The sequence below is a fragment of the Opisthocomus hoazin genome, chromosome 5 (genome assembly GCF_030867145.1).
Source record: "Opisthocomus hoazin isolate bOpiHoa1 chromosome 5, bOpiHoa1.hap1, whole genome shotgun sequence".
Classification (NCBI taxonomy): domain Eukaryota; kingdom Metazoa; phylum Chordata; class Aves; order Opisthocomiformes; family Opisthocomidae; genus Opisthocomus; species Opisthocomus hoazin.
In genome coordinates this window covers 88,233,000-88,252,385 of record NC_134418.1, presented here as the reverse complement: position 1 = coordinate 88,252,385, position 19,386 = coordinate 88,233,000, and the positions used below count along the sequence as shown (strand labels likewise).

The following is a 19,386-nucleotide window of genomic DNA, read 5'->3' as shown; positions in this document are numbered from 1 at the left end:
GTGCTGGGGTTCAGCCCACCTCTCCCGAGGGCCATCCACATTCGGTGTCACTCTGCTTCCTCCTCTGTCACTCCCCAACCTGGCCAGGGCCAGCAGAGGTGTCCCCAGCAGCACAGAGGGCATGGGAAGGGACACGTACCATGCCCAGGCAAAAGGAGGACAAGCCCTTTCAGGCACATAACCATTCTGTGAGCTGCATGGGATCAGGCAGGGAAACGCTGCACGCCGGGACTCCCCCACTACAGCAGCGCACAGCAAGGTGTTCCTAGATCAGCTGAGAGGATCTCACGTGCCTCCGACCTTTGCTGCTTTTCACCACCGAAAGGACAGAAATGTCTCACCCGCCTTGCCAGTGCCACAGCATCAGGCAACACCCCATTGCATACGCAACACTGTCCCTTCCAAAATACCCTTTGCAACACAAAGGGTGCCTTAGCTCAAACATCTGGCGGGGGAAAACATAGGAGGTGGAAGAGAAGCCTCGTTGCATTTTCACAGTTTATAAATATGTTGGTTCACAAGAATGACTTCATTTCTAATCTGAAGAAGGGAAATTAGAAAACTGGCTTGCAGATCAGTATATGGAGCTCCATACACGTTATTTCCAGCACGGGGCATTCACATTTTCAGTGGGCTACAGAAAGCATATCATTATCCAGCACTAAATATAACACCAAAATACATAATGTATTGGAGGGTGAACTTGCCTTTCAAATTCCACTGAATTTGGGATTAACAACAAATATTGTTAGGCAGTTTTGGTAAGCCCATCTGTAACTACAAGAGGCAAGTGCCTACTGGCAGGTAGGAAGGAAAGAGAGGATTTTAAAAAGCAGAGTAATGGTTTTTATATGCTTCTATATTTGAGTACTCAAATACAACCCATGGCAGAGTCTAATTTTCAAACAGTTCTGAGGCATCAAATTTGCCGCAAGCATCTAAAAATATTATCCACACATGTACACACACAATTTCAATATTAATGCTAATAATAAGGTTAACTATACTTTTCACTTCTCTATGTAAGAAACTTGCATTGGTGCAATATAAAAACTGTGCAAGTGAATGTACATAATTAAAACGTTAAGGTGTGACTGGATTTTGTGCACAAGTAATAAAACCAATGCAGATCTCTGCAGGAAGAGAACAAAATTATTCAAACTGACAGCCAAAAAATTCAGCACAAGCAGCAACCTCTGGCTTACATCCCTGGCAGAACTGTCAATCCCAAAGAAGAATCTCTAGGCAACTGAAATACTGGAATTGCTATTTCAGCTTCAGTCATTAAGTTTCTACTGGTGAGAGATGCGATTTGGAAAAAACCCCAAGAACACACTACAACTCTTCAAATAAAACAAGCATAACTGAATCCTCTTTAAACCTACAGCACCAAATAATTGGTCATAAGAATGTGATGGTTTGCATGTCCAACACATCTTCCAACCTGTGGCTTGAGTCTTGAGACTGGGCCGCTGTGAATCAAGACTGACACAGTAAAAAAAAAAAAAAATACTCAGAGACAGCATGTATCTAACACCACACTCAAGCAAAGGAGGATTAGACAAGAACTAAAGTTAAGCATGGAAGCTCAACCACCCTGTTGCTGAGCTTTTATTTAAAGTCTTTTCAGTGTTAGAAGAAAGCCCTGTTTATGCAACATTCATTCAGAATGTGGCTCCCAGAGCCTTGCCCCACCACTTGACTGTGGTTGTTTAAATTAAGTGTCTAAAATAGAAAATTAGCCCTATACAATCCTACTACAGCCAGTAAGTAGAGAGAAAGAGGACACTTGGTGTGAGGCAGAAGGGAAAAAAGTGACTTCTCAGAGCATTAGGTGCCTCCTCCGAATCCCCCTTTCTAGTTGCAATTTTGTGAGAGCGCTGCAAAAGGATACGTTGGGTTTCAAATACCCCTTGCTTTATGGTTTGTCCCTGTGATGGTGGGACACTCATTACATGCAGTTCTGTGGCTCCCAAAGTTAAAAAATATCCCTAGCTCAGACTGGACAAGAGATTTATAAATGCCAGAACACTGACAGCACAAACCAAACCAGTACATGTAAGGAGTTACTCCTCATCAGCAAATAACAGCTGGCAAACTCTCAGACCTAACTTCTGAGATAACAGTGCTTTTGCACTTCTCTGTTATTTCATCCAATTTCTTCCATCACTAGCAAGTTTAGCATTGTTCAGAGAACAAAACTTTGACTGCCCCCCAGAAAGATTACAGTTTAACCCCACAGGTTTCAGAAGAGTTGCGCTGATGTCCAAGAAAAGAAAGAGGGGCGCTGAAGCCGTATATGTAACTGTATCAGTACCATGTGCACTGGTGAATCATAGCAGGCTTTGGGTTGGAAGGGACCTTTAGAGGTCATCCAGCCCAAGCCCCCTGCAGTGAGCAGGGACATCTTTAACCAGATCAGGTTGCTCAGAGCGCCGTCCAACCTGACCTTTCATGTTTCCAGGGATGGGGCATCAACCACCTCTCTGGGCAACCCGTTCCACTGTTTCACCACCCTCAATGTAAAAAATTTCTTCCTTTTATCCAGTCTAAATCTACCCTCCCTTAGTTTAAAGCCATTACTCCTTGTCCTGTCACAACAGGCCCTGCTAAAAAGATTGTCCCCATATTTCTTATAAGCCCCCCCTCCAGCCACTGGAAGGCTGCTCTAAGGTCTCCCCGCAGCCTTCTCTTCCCCAGGCTGAGCAGCCCCAGCTCTCCCAGCCTTTCCTCCCAGCAGAGGGGTTCCAGCCCTCGCATCATTGCTGGGGCCTCCTCTGGCCCCGCTCCAACAGCTCCAGGTCTGTCCTGCGCTGGGGGCTCCAGAGCTCGATGCAGGACTCCTGGGGTGGGGTCTCACCAGAGTGGAGCAGAGGGACAGAATGTCCTCCTTCGCCCTGTGCCCACGCTGCTGGGGATGAAGCCCAGGGCACGGTTGGCCTTCGGGGCTGCCAGCACACACTGCCGGGTCATGTCCAGCTTTTCATCCACCACCACTTTGAAGTCCTTCTCCTCAGGGCTGTTCTCCACCCCTTCATCCCCCAGCCTCTATTGATAGCAGGGGTTGCCCTGGCCCAGATGCACGACCCTGCACTTTGGCCTTGTTGAATCTCATGAGGTTCACACAGGCCCACCTCTCCAGCTTGTCCAGGTCTCTTTGGATCACATCCCATCCTTCTGGTGTGTCAACTGCACCACTCAGCCTGGTGTCATCCGCAAACTTGCTGAGGGTGCACTCGATCTCACTATGTCCTTGATGAAAATATTAAACAGCACTCGTCCCAGTATGGACCCATGAGGGACATCATATGTCACCAGCGTCCATTTGGACATCAAGCCGTTGACCACTACCCTCTGGGATGCGACCATCCAACCAATTCCTTATCCACCAAACAGCCCAAACATCAAATCCCTATGTCACCCATTCAGAGAGAAGGATGTTGTGGGGAACCGTGTCGAAGGCTTTACACAAGCCCAGACAGATCACATCCATAGCTCTTCCCCTTGTCCGCTGATGCAGTCATTCCATCATAGAAAGCCACTAGGTTGGTCAGGCAGGACTTGCCCTTGGTGAAGCCATGCTGGCTGTCGCAAATCACCCCCCTGTCCTCCATGAGCCTTAGCATAGCTTCTAGGAGGATCTGTTCCATGATCTTCCCAGGCACAGAGGTGAGGCAGACAGGTCAGTAGTTCCCAGGGTCCTCCTTCCTACCCTTTTTAAAAATGAGCCCAATGTTTCCCTTTTCCCAGTCACCAGGGACCTCACCTGACTGCCATGACCTTTGAAATATCATGGAGAGTGGCTTGACAACTACACCAGCCAATTCCCTCAGGACTCTACGATGCATCTCATCAGGTCCTGTAGACTTATGTGCATTCAGGTTCCTCAGGTGGTCCCGAACCTGGTCTTCCCTTACAGTGGGAGGGGCTTTACCCCCCTGGTCCCCATCTTGTGGTCCATCAACTGAGGAGGGGTGAGGAGACAGGTTGCCAGTGAAGACCGAGGCAAAAATCTTGTTGAGTGCCTCAGCCTTCTCCTTGTCTGCTGATACTAGGTCGCCATTCTTGTTCATCGCAGGGAGAAGACGCTTTCTTTAACTTTCCTTTTCTGGCTGACATACCTGTAGAAGCCCTTCTTGTTATTCTTTGCAGCCCTCGCCAAATTCAGCTCCTGCTGCGCCTTGGACCTCCTGACCCCATCCCTACACAGCCGGGCAGCGTCAGCCAGCAGTGCGCCCTGGCTGCCAAGAAAGCCAATGGGATCCTGGGGTGCATCAAGAGAAGTGTGGCCAGCAGGACGAGGGAGGTTCTCCTTCCCCTCTACACTGCCCTGGTGAGGCCTCATCTGGAGTACTGTGTCCAGTTCTGGGCTCCCCAGTTCAAGAAAGATGAAGAGCTACTGGAGAGAGTCCAGCGGAGGGCTACGAGGATGGTGAGGGGACTGGAGCATCTCCCCTACGAGGAGAGGTTGAGGGAACTGGGCTTGTTCAGCCTGAAGAAGAGAAGGCTGCGAGGGGACCTTATAAATGCCTACAAATATCTGAAGGGTGGGTGTCAGGAGGATGGGGCCAAGCTCTTTTCAGTGGTGCCCAGTGACAGGACAAGGGGCAACGGGCACAAACTGAGGCACAGGAAGTTCCGTCTGAACATGAGGAAGAACTTCTTCCCTCTGAGGGTGATGGAGCACTGGAACAGGCTGCCCAGGGAGGTTGTGGAGTCTCCTTCTCTGGAGATATTCAAGACCCGCCTGGACAAGGTCCTGTGCAGCCTGCTGTAGGTGACCCTGCTTCGGCAGGGGGGTTGGACTAGATGACCCACAGAGGTCCCTTCCAACCCCTACTATTCTGTGATTCTGTGATTCCCAGGATCCCTGTCCCTGCTCCCATTGCCTGTGCAGTGCCCTCTTGCTCTCTAGTTTGACCAGCAGGCCTTGGCTCAGCCATGCTGGTCTCTTCCCTTCCTTGCCTGATTTCTTACACCTGGGGACTGAGAGCTCTTGCACTCTATGGAAAGTGTCCTTCAAGATCTGCCAGCTCTGTTCTGCTCTTCTGTCCCTGAGGACTGTTTCACAGGGGTTCCTTCTGACTAACTCCTTGCCAAGTTGGAATTTCGCTTTCCTAAAATTTAGGGTCCTGCCTATGCTCCTCGCCTCTCCCATATCCCTCAGGACTGTGAACTCCACCGGTGCGTGATCACCGCAGCCCAGGCTGCCTCAATCTTGATGTTAGTGACGAGCTCACTTGCACTGGTGACCATCAGGTCCAGTATTGCATCCCCTCAGGTACGGGTGTCTATTACCTGGCTTAAGAAGTTATCCTCCATGCACTCTAGGAATATCCTGGATTGCCCACAGCTTGCCGTGCTGTTTTTTCCCACAGATGTTGGGGTGGCTAGAGCCTGCGAGCACGAAGCCTCCTGGAGCTGGAGGAAGAAGGCTTCGTCAGCAGGCTCCCCCTGATCAGGCGGCCTGGAGTAGACACCAACGACAAGGTTCCCTTTGTGTGTTCCTAGCCTTCACAGAGGGGCATGGTGCTTCCATTATAAATATCATGGAGGTAGAGGCACCCACAGGCTCACCCTCAAAACAATGGTTCTGCCAGCAAACATTGTTAACTGCAAGCATTACCACCCTTCTCTCTTACAGATGCAGTATTTCCAACCAGGAGGCACACTCTGCTGTTTGGCTTGGGTAAAAGAATCTGAAAGATCAAATTCAATGGGTTATTTACATAATGGTCAGATTCCAGCTCCTTCTACAACCCTATAATAATGTGTTTGCATATAGCATTTATGGGACAGGATGGGAAGTGGAAAGAAGTAATTCACAAGTGGACTGGGACAGTGATGTAACAGGAAAAGGATATGCTGTGATAAATGCCCAGGCTGCCTAGCTCACCCAGCACAGTTACAGTGAACGCCTAGCTGAAAGGACTGTGGAATCAGTACTGCCAGACATGGGTGCATTACACTGTTGCCCTACCCAATCTCAGTAGGAAGGAGAGGGAAAAGGACCCAGAACCAGTTAAAATAGATCAAGAACATGAAGAATGAGACACTGACTTCCATTTAATTTTTCTCTAAATTCTCCATTAATGAGGGATAGCTCAATGACTTGGTATCTCTGCACTTTTTTGGGGTGGGGATACTAATACACATGACCCCGCTTTGCATCTTTCAGTGACATACCACTCCTGACTTGCAGTGAGACAGGCCCTGAGTCAGTGTTAACTTGACGGGGCTCTGGTAGCAGGTAAGCGAGCTGTAAGCTTTACAGCTTCCCACAGCCATCCCAGAGCACAATGCAGACTGCAGGGAAGTCCCTTCAGGTACCCTGCCGAACCGAGGAGCAGCTGCTCCCCCAGCTTTGCAGCAGAGCGCTCCCCTCCCTGCAGGTAATCCTCCCCCTCTTTATGTTGCTCTCCTGGGGCACTGAGGGGCAGATAACACTCAAGAATCTGCTCATGTTCTGGTCTTTAGAGACTGTTTTCACAGAGGATGAGAAACTCTCTTGTGCAATATTCCTGTTGCTGTGAAACCCAGCAGGATGGTTTAACACTCATATCAGTACAAGCAGAGTCCAAGCTTGTAATTCCATCCTGCTCCCTCAGTGGATACTAAAATTACTCCATAAATCTACTAACAATAAATACCAGGCTTACCATGTAGCACTTCAACAACGTACTACGCAAAACCAGAGCTTACCCTGAATTAAAAGGACTATTTATCTTTTTGGGATGGCTTTATCTTCATGACCCCTCTTTTTTCTAAGCTTTCTGCTGTGGCTGACCAACAAGAAACCAGCTAACCCCAGCTGTCATGGTCATTTTGCTGGTATGACTACCTCAGAACTGGGAACTGTCCCACTATTACTGACCGAGACAACGTTACTGTTTCTGTTAGAACAACGCACACCCAGTAAGTGTGCCACAAATTGTTACAGTTTTGGCCCATGGCCAGCAACACAGGGCCATGCGGTCGCTCTACCGCCCCTCCCCCCACTGGGGTGGGGAGGAGAATGGAAGGAAAAAGACAAAAACTTGTGGGTCAGCATAAGGGCAGTTTAACAGAACAGCAAACAGTAACAACAACAATATTGATAAGGAGAATATACAAAACAAAACAGAGAAATGCACCGAGGACTCTCACTGCCCCATGCCCTGCGCGCTCCCTGAGCTGCGACTGCCTTCCCCCGCAGCCAGCTCCCCCACCTGGAACCCAGCATGACAGCACATGGTATGGAATACCCTGTTCTATTTGGCCAGTTTGGGTCAGCCGGCCCGGCTATGTCACCTCCTGGCTTCTGGTGAAAATTAACCCTGTCCTGGTGGAACCCAGGACACAAACGTAAGCCGAGACAGTGGTGCTGCACTGAAAGGACCCAATCTACTTCAACACTCTCAGTTCTCACCATTCTGTGTAAGAGATTCCGAAACCTGTAGTCTACCGGTCCTGATCTGGCAAGTGAACCAAGTTTTGGCAGGAAAAAGCTGTGCTTAATTGAAACCAGGCAGCTCAAAATCCACAAGGGTGATTTTTCTATCCATCTTATTGCAGTTTTTGAAGCGCATATTAAATGTGCACTCAGCACTGTGCAGAAAACATTCCTGACTACAAGCTTGCATTGTGATGCTTAGTTCACACAGCCAGTACGCAGCAAATACACAAGGAAGTACCAGTTTTCATCACAAGTCAAGGCATTACTAAAGTGGAGTAACATTTTTTTTGCAAACCTCCTCTAAACCACTACAGTAGAAGTGCAGGGCGATGTGCCAAAATGGGAGTCAGCAGACCTGCTATTCTCAACCACTTCAGGTACTCCTGGAGTTCTAACAGGGCACCACCACAAGCACTCACTGTTATGAATGGTGCGTATTTGTGGAGATAAAGACGCCTAACTTTAGGTGTCTGTTTTCTAGCTGGGTATCCATGACGCCCTTCTCATCAATGCAGGGAGAAGAATCTAAAGAGCTATTCATGTCACTCGACAGTAGGCTTTTATTCAGCCAGTCTGCTGTCCACGCAACTACAAATATACTCTTGGAGTTGCACTGCTGTGAATTCCAACTTCAAAGGTTGCAACAATATTCCTGCATTAGATCATGAGCCCTCAAGATGATTCTGTAGCCTTGCTCTTCAGGGGCAGACAGGTGAATACGTGGAGAAAAGGCTCTCCAGATTAGTGCCCACTTTTGAAAATATACATCTTGGCACGCAAACAGCAGTCTCTGCATCTGAAAGCAATATCTGAATTTGCTGATTGTGGAGAGAAAATCTCCTTTCATCAACTGATGAATATTCATTACTACTGGTTTGCACACTTAATGGCCTTGGATGGGTTGGCAGAAGCAACTCTGCTATCCTGTCAGCCATGGTTTGTTTTCTTTCTATCCATGTTAATTGCTAAGATATGGATGTATTAAAACATTCAGAGCTAGGCAAGGGGATTTGGAAAAGCGAGAAAATGGTTCATTTAAAATGAAATAATTTGGTTGAAATACATGGTGATGGGTTAGTTGGATTCTGACTATGTCCCCATCTGAAACTCTCCACGGGCATCTTTTCAGCTCAGTTTCTTTACCATTTTACAAATGGCAGTAAGGGCTATGGAAAGAACATGTGGTTTGGTTTTCAGCAGATCTTTTGACACTGGTGCTACTTCCAGAATGAAAATGTAGTTCTGCAGTTTTTATTCATGTACTTTGTGGCCTGAGTCCTGCTCCAAGTGAAGCAGATGGGTGCTCTAGCCTGGTTGCACTGATCGGCCAAGTTTCATAGGACCAATATATACTTAAAAACACAATGAAGTCAGTATTTACTGATAGATTTTACTACCATGCTTCATTCTCTGACAAAATTAATTTTAATTTTAATTGAGGGAGCAATTTCATGTGCTTCCAGTGTAGTTCTTGGTTAAAAAAGGAACAAGTAAACATCTACATTTCAAAAAGGAAATGTCGAGCTCCTTGAAAGAGACTCCGCTAGCTCTGTTTTGGAAAGAAGGAAGAAATAGGATGGCCATGGTGCTCCTCTGACATTTTACTCTTTTCTAGCAAAATGGCCAAATGAAAAGGTCATATCTGAACCTCTTCCCAGAATTGCGGAAAGTCCAGACTTGGTTTCACCCACTACGACCTCAGTCTATGCAACAGACAACTGAGTATCACAAACTAATCACCATGGCCTATAGGTGTAAAATAGCTCCCTAACAGCTGGATAGCGCCCTTGTATAGGAAAGACAAGGGACTCTGGGGGCACAGAAAAAAAAAAGAAGTCTCCTCCACTGCATCTGTCAGAATTACATGGTCAAGAGGAGGTGTACCACCAGTTGAGTACCAGTCAGTCTCACTTCAGTCTTTGGGAAAATCATGGTGCGTGTCCTCTCGGGACACATATCTGGGCATATGAGGGAGAAGAAGGTTGACTGTGAACAGTCAGCACAGATTTGCCAAGGGCAAATCATGTCTGACCCACCTGATTACTTTTTGTGATAAATTGACTGGACTTGCAGATGAGGGAGACCAGTGGATGACAGTCACCTCAACTTTAGCCAGAGTTTTGCCACCGTCTCTGATGAAATCACCGTATCCAAGTTAGGACATTACCATCTGGATGGCTGAAAAACTATTTAAATGATCAGGCTCAGAGAGATGACACTAATAGGACATATTCCACTTGAAGGCCAGTAATAAGCTGGCAGCTGCAGGAGGCTGACACACCTCTTGGAGACTCACTGATAGGAACCAAAAGCTTGCATTTGCTTTGTATCACTATGCAGTCAAATCCTGAGGTCTTTTCTGTGGGCCATATCCTCAGCAGACACAAAATAAAGGGCTTTGCTGATTTCAGTGTTATATGCACAGCCGAGATTCACCATGTTATAGTAGTCATGCTTAAAAGACTGGCAGTGTTTTGTTCTGAGGCTCTTAGGAAGATACTTCTTCATTAAGTAAACTAGTATTCATCAATTTACTGATGATTTTCGTCATGTAAGCTTTTGACCTAGGAAGTGCAAAAATTGTTAATAACAGTTCGTAAATTTAATATCTTAGCTTTTCAGCTGTCAGCAGAACTGGTCCCAATTATGCCTGAGGAGAAACTCAGGGGAATGAATTACCTGAACTCGCCCCTGAACGTGGGTCCATCTGGTGACAATTGATGTGCACCCGCTTTGGCTTTTTGTGTCTTCTATTGAGAAAAGCAAATCAAGCCATTTAGAAGGCTAAGAAGGGTTAAAGAATGTGTTGAATCCTAATGTTGACAGAACAGCAGTAAAAATGATTTGTGCAGAATGAGATCTAGTCTGAACTTTGTGAAGAAACACTCTACATATTTTTCATTTTTAATGGAGATGACTAAATGTGGTGTTAATTTCTTATTTTTCTCCCTCCCCCTTTTTTCTGTCTTGGTTTGCCAAATGTAGCAGCTCAACAGCTTAATCATCAAAGCAAGTGTGGAATAAAAGCTTACCTACCTTTTCTGTGTTTATAAAAACACAGCAAACATTTCAGTGTGATATATTGACAGGCTCCACATCTCAAAACACTGTCTAACTTCCTAAATCACTTCTTTGGAATATCCATATAAACTCACCTGCCCTTCTGCACAGCATACAAATCATTTTGGTACAAATGTACAAATCAGGTCTTAGTCAGTCTGGAGGCTAGGTCTCTACACAAAACAGCTGCAGGGGCATGAAAAGCTACAAAACATGCAGACAGAGAAAACGAATAACGATCACCACATGGGACAAATTCTGTGTACACACTGCTGTGATTACAGAGAGACTCCATCCTATCCAGTACAGTCACTCTAGGTTTCCATCTGCAGAGCCGAGATAACAATTTGTACTGCTACAGATAATATAGTTTTTGCTGTGGTTTTTTTTTTTCTTTCTGGCTCCCCCCCTGTATTAAGAAACAGGAAAATGCAAAGAGGTCAAATAACGCTGCTCTAGAAGTAGGCAACAAACTCCAGCTGGTGCGTGCAAGTGCATGTGTATATGTCTACAGATGCACCTGCATGCAGATATTTGAGGCAAAATCAAACTGACACTATCTGAAATTCTGGCTATGCGTAAGACAGCCTGACTGTCTTTCTCCCCTTTAGTAATACAAAAGTCACTTGCCTTACAGTTGGACAGGACTGGACTTTCCAAGCTGATCACCCACCTGTACTTATTCTACCACAGTACTATAGAAAGACAGGGTTGGTGGGTGCTTCTCATTTGTTCTTGCCTTCGTCAGCAAAGATAGGTCATCCACAAACATCATCCTCCAGGCTACAGCCAGCGCAGCTCCAGCCAGGTCTGCAGATCCTGTTCCCTCCCTACTGGGCACTAGCAGCTCCTTGCTAGTACAGCTCCACCCCAATCTACAACAGTCTGCTTTGTGAAGCAACCTAGCCTTTTTATTCCTTGAAACCATACCATCATAGAATGCTTTGGGTTGGAAGGGACCGTTAGAGGCCATCTAGCCCAACCCCCATGCAATAAGCAGGAACATCTTTAAACAGATCAGGTTGCTCAGAGCGCCGTCCAACCTGGCCTTTCATGTTTCCAGGGATGGGGCATCAACCACTTCTCTGGGCAACCCGTTCCACTGTTTCACCACCCTCAATGTAAAAAAATTTCTTCCTTTTATCCAGTCTAAATCTACCCTCCCTTAGTTTAAAGCCATTACTCCTTGTCCTGTCACAACAGGCCCTGCTAAAAAGATTGTCCCCATATTTCTTATAAGCCCCCCCTCCAGCCACTGGAAGGCTGCTCTAAGGTCTCCCCGCAGCCTTCTCTTCCCCAGGCTGAGTAGCCCCAGCTCTCCCAGCCTTTCCTCCCAGCAGAGGGGTTCCAGCCCTCGCGTCATTGCTGGGGCCTCCTCTGGCCCCGCTCCCACAGCTCCAGGTCTGTCCTGCGCTGGGGGCTCCAGAGCTGGATGCAGGACTCCTGGGGTGGGGTCTCACCAGAGCGGAGCAGAGGGACAGAATGTCCTCCTTCGCCCTATGCCCACGCTGCTGGGGATGCAGCCCAGGGCACGGCTGGCCTTCGGGGCTGCCAGCGCACAGTGCCGGGTCATGTCCAGCTTTTCATCCATCAGTACCCCCACGTCCCTCTCCTCAGGGCTGTTCTCAATCCCTTTATTCCCTTAGCCCCAGGAACTTTATTTATTTAAATGATGAGCTACTCCTGTGCCATTGTCAGGGCTGGCCCCATCACCCTCTAGCAGCCCCTTTCAAAAGTGCTACTTAATATCTCCACCAAAAACTTCCAGGTTTCCACTTTTTCAGAGCTTGCCATGTAATACACGTACCTGGTAACTTCACAGTTACTTGTTCCCTCCACACAAGCATTCAGAAGTCCCGGGGAAGAGGAAACCACAAATACTCCTTCTAAGGGAAATGAAATAATTACATATTTGCATAACAAAGTGATATTAGCAAAATCTGTTCAGCATGCGAAGGCAAATCCCACTTGTGCTTATTCATTGCCTGGCTTTCAGACTTTTCAAACTTTACTTACAAAAGCAATCTCCGCTGCTGCAGCTCCTCCACCCAGCTCTCCTAGCTGTCACCTGGTGATCACCCCCCACAGCTTCCCCTCGGCTGGCTTGCACCAGCCCCCTGCACCATCTATTTGCCTCTCTCATATGGGCTTCTGTGTATTCTGCTCTGGCAGAGCTCCTGCCACTGCATCTTTGGGTCAGTGACACCAGCTCTGCTCCCAGCAGCATGTCCCCAACCCCACAAAGTCACCCCCACTCTTACTGGGCCCACATTCTCTGGCTGAGGTGTGTTGTCCTGCCCCGCCAGAAGCCGTCGCTCCAGAGAAACCATGTCTCTTCTCACTGGATTTGGTCTTGTGATCCACTCAGTGGAACCTCCCGCAGTCAGCTCAGAACGACTTGCTTATCCCAAGCTGTATCATTCCCCTACATCCCTCATATATACACATTTCCATGTACAACACTGAGAAGTTCAAAACCAGCACAGGAGAACACTAAACAGCACATGAGCCAGCAGTGTGTGGAATCGCACTACACAAACAGCGACATGCAGAGCCAGCTCTCCCCTTTTACTGGGGAACAAAGCTGCGCTTGCTCTCTTTGAATCCCCTTGCTCTTGGTCTTAGAGATGTGTACAGAAAATAGCCTTTTGCTAAGCAGGCTCATGGTGAGAAACTTGTACCAAACCGCTCCTGTGTTCAGCATTACCTATATCCATTGCGCTTGCTTTTTCACGCTCGCTGGACTGGGTGTTTGCTCAGGTGGCCAGCATCAGACTTCCCAGCATAATTTCTTCTCTAGGGCTCAGAGATCACATGTTTCTCTCATCACAGAGAACTTCTGCTGTGGGATCTGTAATAACTCTGCTTGGAGTTGAGCTGAAATAAAACATGCCTCAAGCAAACGATAGCCAAATAACAAGAGTGATGTTTTTTCTTCTTGTAAAGAGCATGTACTGCACACAGGGCTAATCTGCATGGCTTCAGTACATTCAGCACCTGTGTTTTTGTTTTCTTCGCAGCGGGAACAGTGGCTTGGCCTGCACTGCTTGCCCCTGCCTGTCTCGCAGAGAATTGCCCAAAGGTCTTTTTCATTTTAAATCTGATTTTTTTTCTGTATGTGGACAGTTGGAGTTAATGGAGGATTTTCCCCTACCACCTCTGTTGCTGATGGCCAAAAGGAGAACATCTAATGACCAAGTTGTATGCTGCTTGGAGGTCTTGTTCTTTGCATGAGATTGGTGTCAGCTATTAAGATGGTGCTGCCATCCCCCATTTCCTTCTTTCAGCTTTGAAGATGCAGCTAAATTGGCAAGGCTGCTGCTGGAATCACAAACTTAAGAGTTCATGAAGTGCTGCTGGGTTTTCTGAGCTGATACCTTACTGTATAGCTACCAAATTCAAAAGTGGGGCTTAATTACTGCCATTGCTTGGGCTCCTCAGACAGATGGCCTTCTACAAAACACTTTTGGTGAGAGAATGCGAAGCTGCTGATGCCTCCCCATAAAATCACACTAAACTCACCAGAATTTCATTTCACGTAATATGAAAAGTTTCTAACTATGTCAAGACATCCTGTTGTTACAGTTTAACAACAAAGAACTTTGGATTTTAGTGTAAAACTACTTTTCTTTTCAAAGCATTGTATTTTGTACTAAATAATAACTCTTCCTGTGATTCTGCTTGTGGCTCAGAATGGAGCTATTCACCACCAATCTCGTGCTACTTTTCAGCCTCACTCTATTATCCCAAATAACAACAACAGTTCCGAAAGTTGTTGCAAGACTAAAGATCCAGACTCCACATAAAAAGAACAAAACTATGATTTTGGCAGGGGAGGTAAAGAAACATAAAAGAATCCAAAACATATACAGGCTAATAAAGTCTGTAGACCATAACTCATGGACATGGTTTAGACATGCTTGAAAAAAACCACACAATCCCCCCCCCACTCACCACTGGTATAAAATGTAGAGTTTTGGGGATCCTTTGCAACAATGCGCTTTCCCATCAATGCCTACAATCAGTTATGTCAGTGTGCGAACTCTGTACCTGCACTAAATGTCATGATCGGTGACAATACCAGGGTCTCTTTTCAGAACAGAATGGAGAAATTTCCATTCACCTTACATTTACAGCAGGCAGTAATTTCATTTTTCAGTTTGCATTTGTTTCTGCTAAAAAGTCATAGAGCATAACAACATATACAGGAAGCTTTCATGTGGTTATCTGTTCTTGGAAAGCTTCCCTCTTGATTACCATGTTTTGCATGTCGACCTTACTGTGTATCTACCCAAGGCTGAACAGTGACAAGATGTGGGGAAAAACTACCACTGACATTTTAGGGAAATGGAGTGTAATAGCACTTAGATGCTTTTAGGCGCTACCTTGTTTGCCTAAGAAGATTCATCCTTTTTTTAAAAGGCAAGCCAGATTACAGAAGTTTTTGGGGACAGATTTTCACTTACCGCAGAGGATAGAGTTTCTTCCAGTTAGGACTGGCAAAAGACTAGAACATGTAACTTGAGAGCTTTCATTTACACCAACGCTCTGGAGTCCCAAGTTTTGAATGTCAGAAGAGACAGAACACCAGGAGATTAACTCAGAGACATACAGCGCATTGGTGCGCTCGCTGACCTGAAAACATGTAAATCCTAGAATCAAATTTTCTCCCATTCTTCTGCAGATGTAGACGCAGGATTCGCCTAGACTTCCTGCTGTTTTTTTGAACCGAGAGTGTTGATTAATAAGATGAAAACAAAGGAAGCTGAATATGTGGAAATAACTTCTAAAGTTGAAAATTTACTTCTATTAAGTTCTACTTCATGTTATTTATTTATGATTGAGAAAACATTCTCAAAACTCCAGGGACCACTTTCCAGCTCAGTTTTTTTAACATTACTTTAAAATCTGATTAGATTGAGAAAGAAAAATAACAATTCATTTGTCGAGAGGAATGAAAAATATAATTCATATCCTTTCCACCAACTGTCCCTTCTACCAACCTTCATGAGGATTCCTCGCTGTCCAGTGCTCAAGAAAGGAAAAACCTAACATTTTCAAAATGGCTCAGGAGTTCTGATTCTTTTCTTGAAAAAAATATATCCCAAATGCTAAGCTGTACTATAAAGGCAGATTTGCTTTAACGCTACAAAATATTTGTAGGTCAATATCTAGCCTTTCCCTTGCGCTGCATCAAGACACAGGGGCAGTACAGAAAAGCTGAGTCAATGACAGAAGACTAGTTCTCAGTTGAGATGCAAGGAATGATGGAAATCTGTATGTTTGGTACTGCCAAATGCGGGAAACACCTAGAAGCACCAAGGTCAGGAGAAGCCTGCCCTAACAGTGCAAGGTCTTCCCTCTGGAGTTGTAAGTTCTCTGCAAAATCAAAGAGTTACCACAGGCTGGGGCTTTTGTTCTTTCCCTATATGGCCCTGGGAAAAGGCATCATTTGTCTTTGCCTGTTTGTCCTCCTCTCCAAGCACGCTTCAGCCTGCTGTTTCCACTCGCCCCGATGCAAAGTGCTGCAGTGGGCGCCGGCTCCTCGCTGCCAGCTCCCTGCACCAGCACTGAGCCCCCCGACAGCCTCGCCGTGCTCCAGGTGCTGCCTGTGCAGCCCAGCTGCTGTCCCAGGGCGAGCAAACGAACCTCCGCTTCGCCCGTCTGCTGCAAACGTTTCAGGGTGCTATGGGATGAAGTGTGCTATATAAACGCAAGCTGTTACAGTAAAAGATTTTATTATATTTTGGAAATGGCAGAACTTCATAACATTGGAAGTTTTATGGGAAAGAAAACAAGGCTTCTAAGCCTCTCCCAAATTATTGCAGCTTTGAAGTAACAACTTTCACTTTGTAATTGTTGGAACACTCCCTTCTCCTTGCAGTAGAGGGATCTTTAACGCGCCAACTGCTAAGACCAAGGCTCCCAGGTTTTTCCAAAGGGAACATGCTTGTGATGAGGCTGGCAGATAAAGCCTGCCCTATGGTAAGCCTAGCAGCACTGCTACCACCCTTTTTCTTGTCTGAGTTGCTTCACTTCTTTTCATAAATTCACTGTACCAACACCAGAAAAGCTCATTAAAAACATCCAGTCCCTTAAAGAGTAAGGTCCAGTGAATTTTATCCAGCTACTTTCTGCCTCTGTTTCCTCTGCCTTCATCCCCACATCCTTTTCTCTGTAATTACTACTTTTGTTTCCTGCTAGTTCTTTCTGCTGCTTAGCTTTGTGCCATTTTCCAGTTCTCCAGTAAGCAGATGGCTATGTTGGTGGTTGTACCAGCTGGGTCACGTAAGTACAGGCAACTTCCCCAAGTGCCCTGGGAAAGGAAGAGAGTCCACTGGGCCACTGCGTCGTGGCCTGAACTTCTGGCAAGTTGGTACTCAAACAGCAGCAAGAGCAGGAAAGGATGAAAAACAGCCTTCAAGGAACCACTAATTGCAATCAAAATGCTGCAGATTTCTTTACATTTACCAGTCTATTTGGTACAACTTCTCCCTGCTACCCTGTGAATGGCCTGGTCCATATTACATGGTGTTAGCTGCTCAACAGAAGTCCAGGCTTACCTGAAAAAGAGTCTCCCAGGAAGAATTTAAAACATCCTGTTGCTGGGGAACTATGGGACAGTAGTTTCTTCTCTTTACTCCAGGAAAGAATGCAACACGTCTGCCCCAGCAACCCTGCTGCCTTAGGAGTAGTGGGAAAAGTTGGGTCCAAACCTTCTGTCTTCCCTCTAGGTGCTTTTGCAACTTACATACCCCATGGACTTCACAAAGGACAAACGAGGGGCCCAGATACATGGACTCTACAGCTGGTATGGGGTCTTCCTTCCACTTTACTTCCCTCAAGGAGCAAGGCACAAACCAACTCTAAACCAGTATAAAAAGCCCCCTTCCTACCCTTGAACACAAGGTAAAGATCTTTCAGCTGTTTATTGTTCTTCCAGATGGCTTTAAAATAGCTAAATAAATAACTGGGAGAAGAGCCACACAGATGGACCTTAGGTCCCTCTTCTGATGATATGGTCATAGATAACAACATGGAGATAGAGATCTGTTTCAACAGGCGTCTGTGTTGTGTTGTCTCCTGGGTAGGCCTGAAACACAGAATATTACAGATACCCAGTCAGGAGAGGGAATAGCCATGGTTTTTAATGTCATGAATTTTCTTCTTCCTCCCTTGGAACATAACGTTTGATAAATGCAACTAGCTCTGAGGGTGGGGATTTCTCAGTGAAGAATTATGTCCCAGCACCGGGCAGTTCATTTCTTTTGCAATGCTTTTAGCAGAGGCAAAGACAGGGATACAATTCTTTTAGCTAAATACAACCAGGAACAGGTGGACCATTGACAGCTCAAAGAGAAGGCCCGCTTGCAAAGATCAGGCAGCTCGTACAAAGTCTGTTCAAGCTGAACACCATGAGAGAGAACTTGTGCTGATTTCAGTTCGGCCCATAGCAAGTACTTCTCAAAAGCTTGTTCTCTATCAGTGAATGTTACAGAAAAGTCAAAGCCAGATGGATCTCATGGGGACTCACAGGCCTGTGCCCTGCAACCCGTGAGGGGACACAATGTACACACACAAAGGCTTCTTATAGTGCAGCTCTCGGCACGCGAGGAACTTTCACGTAGACACTAAAGAGCTGGTTATTTGTTACAGACGTTCTGCAGCTGCAGGAAGTTGGATTCGTGGCCCTCTTTCAACGCAACCAACCAAACACATTTTTAGGTATGCATTTTTAAATTTCTAACAAACCAATGCACTGATTTTGAAATGCATATAATTTGGTATTTTGTACTGTTACCATTCATATGCGACCATCTTTCATGGGAAGCACATCAAAGAAACCATCATTCTAGATCAGTTCTGTAGAAACCCAAACAAATTATTGCCCAGTTTAGTTCACGTTGGTTTGGAGAGTAACCAAAGCCTGGGTGCGTTTGTCACATCCAATCTATAGTCCAAGGACTTCAGTTGTAAAGTTTAAAAAAGTGTGGTTGGCACCAGAGGAACACAGTTGGTTTCCTACAGAGGGAAGCTGTCTGTAATATTATTACCTATTCAGCTCTCAACATGAAAGATAAAATACCCTTGGCAATTTAATCAGCTTTCAGATATGGCTGAAAATGGGATGTTCGGGCATGACTTGAGCATTTGCTTTGTTTGGATTCAATAGCTATGTAAATAAATGGTAGAGACAGCAATAATAGGATCAAAGCACTTTTTAGGTGAAAGCAAAGCATGCGTTTGCGCTGTCAGTCATATACGAGAGACACGAGTCCACAACGTTCATCCAGTTTATAGCACTACTAAGGAACAAGTATTTTCCTTCCTTTTGTTCAATCGTAAATCCTTCTGAACCATTTACTGAGCGCTGGAGAAACACAGCTCTCCACAAGAAGATGCACCTAACATCAAATTTCTCTCTTGTGAAGGATAGCATTTAAAATCCAAGCTTGACCCTTATACCAGTGACAATCTGCTACAAGAACTAAACGACCTTAATGGGGCCGCTTTCCTTCAGACTTTTAAAATCTTTTGTATTAAGGAGGAAGAAGAAGGATTGTGTGTGGTTGAGAAAGGAATTCTGCCAGTTTCAGTTCACCACTGCAAAAGTGCTGAGGTAGAAGATGGCCCACACTTCAGATGCAGGAACTAATTCTGCTTTCTGGATTTGCTGGTGTTCAGCAGGCCCTGCCAGGATTTGGCATAGTACAGTTCTGGCAAGTTGCAGCTTTTGTTTCAAAGTAGTCCAGTATTTATTTTTTTATCCAATATTTATTTTTTTTAATCCACCTGCAGGCATGTTTCATAATAGAGATTTGATTTTTAAAAGGTGATGAATACAGGGACCACTAGCCCCAGGATGTGTCACCAACATTTGAGCAATTTTT

At 45.8% G+C, this 19,386-nt stretch overlaps 1 protein-coding gene across 1 annotated transcript in view; it reads right to left on the bottom strand.

Moving 5' to 3' along the window:
* Positions 1 to 17,409: 17,409 nt before the first annotated feature.
* Positions 17,410 to 19,386, bottom strand: part of CFAP299 (cilia and flagella associated protein 299) — a 217,710-nt gene continuing 215,733 nt past the window's right edge. The window contains 1 exon segment of the mRNA XM_075422118.1: positions 17,410 to 17,588. Coding sequence (XP_075278233.1) covers positions 17,493 to 17,588 — 96 coding nt within the window. The 3' untranslated portion in view covers positions 17,410 to 17,492.